This window comes from Cebus imitator, unplaced genomic scaffold (genome assembly GCF_001604975.1).
Source record: "Cebus imitator isolate Cc_AM_T3 unplaced genomic scaffold, Cebus_imitator-1.0 Scaffold406, whole genome shotgun sequence".
In the NCBI taxonomy this organism is placed as follows: domain Eukaryota; kingdom Metazoa; phylum Chordata; class Mammalia; order Primates; family Cebidae; genus Cebus; species Cebus imitator.
The window spans coordinates 1,302,705-1,310,956 of NW_016107721.1; the positions used below are offsets into that span (position 1 = coordinate 1,302,705).

The 8,252-nt window shown below is 49.4% G+C and overlaps 1 protein-coding gene across 1 annotated transcript in view; it reads left to right on the forward strand.

Moving 5' to 3' along the window:
• The window catches only part of SFXN4 (sideroflexin 4), a 22,962-nt gene that overhangs the window by 10,088 nt on the left and 4,622 nt on the right, over nucleotides 1–8,252 (forward strand). Inside the window, exons 11-13 of the mRNA XM_017509075.2 lie at nucleotides 1,179–1,294; nucleotides 5,246–5,331; nucleotides 7,689–7,806. Of these exons, the coding sequence (XP_017364564.1) occupies nucleotides 1,179–1,294; nucleotides 5,246–5,331; nucleotides 7,689–7,806 (320 nt within the window). The remainder of the gene's footprint in view (nucleotides 1–1,178; nucleotides 1,295–5,245; nucleotides 5,332–7,688; nucleotides 7,807–8,252) is intronic.

Sequence of the window (8,252 nt, forward strand, 5' to 3'; positions counted from 1 at the left end):
GGTTCAAGTGATTCTCCTGCCTCAGCCTTCTGAGTAGATGAGATTACAGGCATATACCACCACACCCAGCTAATTTTTTGTATTTTTAGTAGAGACAGGCTTTCACCATGTTGGCCAAGCTGGTCTTGAACTCCTGGCCTCAAGTGATTCGCCCACCTCGGCTTCCCAAAATGCTGGGATTAGAGGCATGAGCCACTGTGCCTGGCCCTACATTTTAAAGATTATCTGTACAAACATTCTACATACATTATTTCACTTAATCCTGACAACAACTTTTGGGTAGGAAATATTCCTATGTACAGATGAGGAGACTGAGGCACAGGGAGGTTAAGGTTAAATAACTTGCCTAGAGTTACACAGCGAGCAAGTGGTTAATACAGGGATTCCAACCCAATGTCGGTGGCAGAGATATTAGCTGAATATTTTGACTCTACCAGCCTATAAGTTTACTATGCCATGCTCCAAATTTGGGTTTGGGAATCATAGCAGTTTGAGAAGTTGGCAAACTGATATCAGCAGTGAAATTGAGGAAATGGTGTTGTGGAAATCTTACAACTTTGGCCAGGTATGGTGGCTCACGCCTGTAATTCCAGCACTTTGGGAGGCTGTCTCTGGCAGATCCCTTGAGGTCAGGTGTTTGAGACCAACCTGACCAACATGTTGACACCTGTCTCTACTAAAAGTACAAAAATTAGCTGGGCGTGATGGCACATGCCTGTAATCCCAGCTACTTTGGAGGCTGAGGCAGGAGAATTGTTTGAACCTGGGAGGTGGAGGTTGCAGTGAGCCGAGATCGCGCCATTGCACTCTAGCCTGGGTAACAAGAGCGAAACTGTCTCACAAAAGAAAAGGAAACCTTACAACTTAAGCAAAGATGAGGGTTATGTTTCCAGGTTCCTGGGGTTTCTCCTGGAATCTGCTAAGGAAGCAAGGTTGCTGGAAGCTGGTCCCAGCTGGGTCAGGATCCAAGACTGAGTAGCCAGCAGTTCCGAGCCCACCTCCACAGCCCCGGGAGAGCATGTGGTTGGCCCAGCCCATGGCAGGTGACCACCCAAGGGTCAAGAAAGGGCAGCTGCCAGAGAAAGAGGCTGGAAGTGGGCATACAGCCAAAGAGATGTTCCTTTGCTGGAACAAGACTCACCCCGTGTTGTGTGTTCCTTACTTCTTTACATCTACAGGACAAGTAAGTGGAATGAATGTCTTCACATCCCGAAGTCTTGAGACCACTAAGGGGATTGCAGTCATGGACAAGGAAGGCCATGTCCTAGGTCATTCCAAAATTGCTGGGCAAAAGGTGAGAAACAGCATAGAACTATAGCTGCTTACCCTTTGGGCAAAGACTTGACTTTTCTGTTTGAAAGTCAGTAACAAGGCCGGGCGCGGTGGCTCAAGCCTGTAATCCCAGCACTTTGGGAGGCCGAGGCGGGTGGATCACGAGGTCAAGAGATCGAGACCATCCTGGTCAACACGGTGAAACCCCGTCTCTACTAAAAATACAAAAAATCAGCTGGGCATGGTGACGCGTGCCTGTAATCCCAGCTACTCAGGAGGCTGAGGCAGGAGAATTGCCTGAACCCAGGAGGCGGAGATTGCGGTGAGCCGAGATCGCGCCATTGCACTCCAGCCTGGGTAACAAGAGCGAAACTCCGTCCCAAAAAAAAAAAAAAAAAAAAGAAAGCCAGTAACAAATTCATGTCTGCCTTTAACCTTTCTTTACGCATCTTTCCTCAGCATGCTGAGAGAGAAATTTTGCCTTTTGCCCCCTGATATGTAAAAGATGGGGTGTTAGTCTGGGTTCTCTGGAGGAACAGAACCAATGGTATCTATGTACATATCTTTTTTTTCTGAGACAGAGTCTTGCTGTGTCGCCCCAGCTGAAATACAGTAGTGCAATCTTGGCTCACTGCAACCTCTGCCTCCTGAGCTCAAGCGATCCTCCCATCTCAGCCTCTCAAGCAGCGGAGACCACGGGCACACACCACTGTACCCAGCTTATTTTTGTATTTTGTAGTAGAGACGAGTATTCACCATGTTGGCCAGGCTGATCTCAAACTCCTAAGTTCAAGTGATTTTCCCACCTTGGCCTACCAAAGTGCTGGAATTACAGGTGTGTGTCACTGCACCCAGGCAGTACATGTCTAATAAGAGATTTGTTCTAAGGAATTGGCTTGCACAATTGTGGGAATCTGCAGGGCAGGCCTGGAGGCTGGAAACTTGGGCAGGAGCTGCTGCTGCAGTCTTGAGGCAGAAGTTCTTCTTTGGGAAACCTCAGTTTTTGCCTGTAAGGCCGCCAACTGATTGAATGAGGCCTACCCACATTGTGAAGGGTAACCTTCTTTTCTTTTCTTTCTTCCTTTTTTTTTTTTTTTTTTTGAGACTGAGTCTCGCTCTGTCATCCAGGCTAGAGTGCAGTTACATGATGATCTTGGCTCACTGCAGCCTCCGCCTCCCGGGTTCAAGCGATTCTCCTGCCTCAGCCTCCCAAGAAGCTGGGATTACAGGCGTGTGCTATCACGCTCGGCTAATTTTTATACTCCTGGCCTCAACTGATCCTCCTGCCTTGGCCTCCCAGAGCACTGGGAGGTGTGAGGCACTGCACCCAGCTAAGAGCAAATATCAAATCAGCAAGTTGTTCCCAGCACCTCCTGCCTGCCGGGCTCAGTGCTAGGCTCTGGAGACCCACACTGTTGGCCACTGAGAGCCCCTGCTCCCCAGGAGCCCCAACCTCCCAGCCAGAAGGTAGCCTCAGGCCTGTCTGGCTGTCTGGAGTCCATCTCACCAGCAGAAACTTCATTTTGGGGATAAGTGGCATGTTAGGGTCAAAGGAAAGCTTTGTTGATCTGCTTTAAAAAAAATAGTCTTTTTTTCTCTGAAGAGTAAAGTGTGTGCAACTATGCGTAAGCATAAACATTCTTCTATTGCCTCCCTGTCCCTGGAAGGTGATTTTCTTTGGCTACAATTTCAGAAAATGCGTAACCAACAATATCTGATGGTAACAGGGCACCGCTGGTCAGATTTCAGGTGATTCCTGGATGTTGTTTCCCCCAACTGGCCCCATAAGCCACTGCTTTGCACACACTACCTCCTAATAATGGCGTCTTACTTGGAGTGTCCTTCCCAAACACGGGATCAATGGAGAGAGGCGGGCCTCATCCCACTGATGCGGAAACATAGCACGCCAGCAGCTGCTTTTCCCTTCCGGAAGTCAAGCAATTTTACTTTACGTCCCTGAGACTTTTAAATTTTATTTTATTTATTTTATTTTAGAGACTGAGTCTCACTGTGTCGCCCAGACTGGAGTGCAGTGGTGTGATCTTGGCCCACTGCAACTTCCACCTTCTGGATTGAAGTGATTCTCCTGCCTCAGCCTCCCGAGGAGCTGGGATTATAGGCATGAGCCTCCATGCCCGGCTGATTTTTGTATTTTTAGTAGAGTTGGGGTTTCACCATGTTGGCCAGCCTGGGCTCGACTCCTGACCTCAGGTGATCTGCCCACCTCAGCCTCTCAAAATGCTGGGATTACAAGCATGAGCCACTGTGCCTGGCCACTGAGACCTTATTTTAAAAACAGACCTCCTCAGCTTCCTCTGTTTTTTGGGGGGAAAGGCATTCCCTGCAGAGGGAACTGCAGGAGCGTGACTGTCACCCGAAGCAGGGCAGAGGTGTGAGCAGAGAGCAGGGGCCGGGCGGTAGGAGGAGCTGGCAAGGTAGGTCAAAGCCAATCGTGGGAAGCTAGAAATGGAAGGAACAGAGCTCAGGGAAGGATGGGGACAGGTGTGCCTGCTCCTCTTGAACACACAGTGTGCTGTTTGTGGTGGTGTGTCTTACCCAGGGGTGGGTTCTAAAGTTAACATGCTAGCTACTCGGAAGGCTGGGGCAGGAGGATCACTTGAGGCCAGGAAGTCAAGACGGCTTGGGCAACATAGTGAGACCACATCTCTGCAGTAAATCAAAAAGTTAGTTGGGCTTGGTGGGACATACCTGTGATCTTGGCTACTTGGGAGGCCGAGGTAGGAGGATCGCTTGAGCCTGGGAGGTCAACACTGCAGTGAGCCATGATCACGCCACTATACTCCAGCCTGGATGACGGAGTAAGACCCTGTCTCTAAAAATAAACAAAAGGAGAATGTGAGCTGTTTTATACTCAGAATTTCCCTTACAAGTCCCTTGAAGTGCCCTTGAGGGTACCTGGTTTTGTGCATATCACCCATGCAGTAAATTGTATGTTTAAATGTTTGATGTATATAGAAAAGTTTACAAAAATGTTATAACCTGTATATAACACAATTTTTTAGTGTAACACTTGTAAATCGCTATATGAAACGTGGGTATGGACAGGCGGCCTCGTGTGGGTCCTGTGCTGTGCCCGCATCCTCAGAGCTGGGCATTTGGAGGCGCCCCCACTAGCAGGTGTGGGAGTTGCTGCCGAGCCAGGTCAGGACAGGAGCCAGTGGCAGAGACCTGGCTTGGAAGGGAAATACAGAGCGAACCTCTGTGGCCAATCCAGCGTTTCCACCGAGGAACAATTTGGTTCTCCGTGAGGACTTGTCTAGAAGCCACCTTTGCTTGTACTTAGTGGATAGTTTATTGGAGGTGGTTTGGCAGATGGATGGAGACCACTGTGGAGTCAGGAAGAGGTGAGTCCCCTCTCAGCTATTCCTGCACTAAATGCAGCCGACCTCCACACACCTGTACGTGGAAAGGTGCAGGGAAGGTGTCCCCTCTGCGTCTTTCCATGGGTGTTCTTTTTCTTAGTGAGAAGAGAGGGTTGCTGTTGCCTGTCTCTGGCAGGATTTTTGGGATCCCTGGAAATCGTCTTGCTCCTATACTAAGCTTTTTTTTTTTTTTTTTTTTTTTTTTTTTTTTTTTTTTTTTTTTTTTTTTTTTTTTTTTTTTTTTTTTTTTTTTTTTTTTTTTTTTTTCTTTTTTGAGACAGTTTCAATCTGTTGCCGAATCTGGAGTGCAGTGCAGTGGTGTGATCTCAGCTCACTGCAACATCTGCCTGTCAGGTTCAAGTGATTCTTATGCCTCACCCTCCTGAGTAGCTGGGACTACAGGTACATACCACCACACCTGGCTAATTTTTTCTATTTTTTGGTAGAGACCAGAGTTTCACCATGTTGGCCAGGCTAGTCTCAAACTCCTGACCTCAAGCGATCCACCTACCTCAGCCTCCCAAAGTGCTAGGATTACAGGCATGAGCCACCGTGCCCGGCCTAAGCTGCTTTCTTTTCATTTTTGCTAGGCTATTAGAGAAACAACAGTGTCCAGGGGAGTGCTGCTTGGGACCTCAGCTCTGATTCCTGAAGTCTTCACCGTCTTCTTTAAAAGGTAAGAGGCACGCTCATATCCCCAGGTAGGAAAAAACATTTTGAAAGTCAAATTCTTATAAAACCTGTCAGATACTGACCCTGGTGGAGGATGGGAAGAGGTTGGCTCAGTAACCTTCCCATAAACACTCATCACAGCTAAGACAGTCTGATTGATTGGGGCAGATGTGGAAATCCAGGTGTGTGGATTCCCCTGAATGGGGAATCTGGCCCAGGTTCTGCCCCCAGTTACCCTGCATCATTGGCTTATCCAAGGACCTTCCACGGCCATTTCCTCACCTCTAGAATGAGGGGCTTCGATGATGTGCAGGTTCTTCCAGCTCTGATGTGCTATGAATATTGCTCAAGCCCTCCCCTCCACACCCTCGTCCAAGCATGTTTTAAATTAGCTTCAGCGACTTCGGATTCAGATTCATCCCTTTTAAGAAGCCAGAAATGGCCCATGAGGTAGAGGACCTGGGCATCAGTCATGGTTTCTGTAGCCGTCAGTTTGAGAAACCTAACCTACAAGAGCTCAGGCCCGAGGGGAGATGTGGGGCTTTAGGGACCGGAACTGGCAAAGAATGCAGCCCATGACAGCTTGAACAGAAGCTCCCCTGCTGCGCGTCTCCCTCTCACCCTCATGGGTGTTGGTTCCTTCTCTCCTGCCAGATTGGCTTCCTCATACTGATGAGGGACCCAATTGCTAGTAACTCCCATCTCAGCCTCATAGCTGCCTGATCAGAGGTGGAACATAGCAAACCCCAGGGGAGGCAGGAATGTCTTCCCCTCAGGGCGGACTCCTGGGTAAGGGTCCTGTGGGCCTGGGTCGGGTTGTGTGCCTGGCACTGCACATCTCCCCTCCATTGTGCACGAGGCTGGGAATTGCCTGCTAGGACCACACATGGAGCACATTTCCAAGAAGGAGGGATGGGACGGGCGTGGTGACTCATGCCTGTAATCCCAGCACTTTGAGAGACTGAGGTGGGCAGATCACCTGAGGTCAGGAGTTCGAGACCAGCCTGGCCAACATAGTGAAACACTGTCTCTACTGAAAATACAACAATTAGCTGGGCATGGTGGCAGGCACCTGTAATCCCAGCTACTTGGGAGGCTGAGGCAGGAGACTCACTTGAACCCGAAAGGGAGAGGTTGCAGTGAGCCGAGATCACACCATTGCACTTCAGCCTGGACAATAGAGTGAAACTCTATCTAAAAATAAAAAAAAAAAAAAGGACAGAGGACGGCAGCCAGCCTGGGCAGAGCCAACCATTACTTTCCCAAGCATGATCGAGCTGGATGGGCGCAGAGACTTTTGCTCCAGCAGGCACTCCTGGGCTGCTCTGGCTGGAGGTCCTGTTAAAGCTGGGCCCACATCCTATGAGGCCTACCTGCATAGCACAGGCTGCCTGGTAGGGAGAGAGGGTCCATTTCTCAATGGGCATGGAGGTGCCTGGATGGACGGAGCCATCAAGTGACCTCCCAGAAGCACCATCCCAGAGCCATGACAGCAGGTGGTTCCCAAGCTGGAGTGTCCTTGGTGGATCTTCTAACTTGGCTCTCTCAAAGCCCCACCCCAGGGTAGAGACCACATTCTTTGTCTCTTACACTCTCTGAAGGTCAAAGTCAGGATGTCACATCCACATCAGAATAGCCCAGAGAGCACAGGCTCTGGAATCTGTGAGCAGCTTTTGAGCCGTGGGATTTTGGACAAGTTACTTTACTTCACCAGTCCAGGCCTTCGTTTTCTCATTTGCGTGAAGGGGATGAAAATAACACAAAGCTCAGAAGGCTATGGAGGTACCAAGCGAGCAAGTGCTGGTGACGTGTTGGACACCATGCCTGACGCACACGGATGCAGCTGCTCTTCTTGCCTGTTGGTGACTTGAATGGGCCTGCAGCGGCACGCAGGATGGAATTTGCCATCGGAGAGCAGAAGCTCAGCCACTGAAAACAGGCCCTAGGCTGGGCACAGTGGCTCACGCCTGTAATCCCAGCACTTGGGGAGGCCACGGCAGGCAGATCACTTGAGGCCAGGAGTTCGAGACCTACCTGGCCAGCATGGTGAAACCCCATCTCTACTAAAAATACAAAGATTAGCCAGGTGTGGTGGTGCATGCCCGTAATCCCAGCTACTCAGGAGGCTGAGGCAGGAGAATCGCTTGAGCCCGGGAGATAGAGATTGCAGTGAGCCAAGATCACACCATTGCACTGCAGCCTAGGTGACAGAGGGGGACTCAAAAACAGAAAACAGGCTCCAATCCAGCTGTTCAGGTGCACTAAATATTTTAAAAAAAACAGGCCCCGATTAGCTGTTCAAAAAATAAATAAGCCCTGATAGTTTAATATCACTTGTGAGCTGTGCCTTGTCTCTTACAGGACCCCGTTTTCCCGGACAAATGCAGGGTCATTGTGGATCTGGAAACTGGCTTGTACTGTCGCGTCAATGGGACTGATGTTGCCAATTTCTTTTAGTTTGTTTCCACAGGTTGGACGGGTAAGTGCCCCCATTCCACTTTTCTCTAAAAGGTTTTTATTTTGCAGTTGTAAGAGTAAAATAAATTATTCTTCTAAAAAATCTGCAAAAAGTTTACAAAAGTATAAAACAAGATGAGGTGCAGTGGTTCACATCTGTAATCCCAGCACTTTGGGAGGCCAAGGTGAGAGGATTGCTTGAATCCAGGAGTTCAAGACCTGCCTAGGCAACATAGTGAGACCCCCATCTCTGCAAAACATAATACACAAATAGCTGGGTGTGGCAATGCACACCTGTTGTCCTAGCTGCTCAGGAGGCTGAGGTGGGAGGATTACCTGGGTCCAGGAGGCTGAGGCTGCAGTGAGTCGTGATTGTGCCACTGCACTCCAGCCTGGGTGACAGTGATACCTTATTTCAAAAAACTAAAATAGCCGGGCGCGGTGGCTCAAGCCTGTAATCCCAGCACT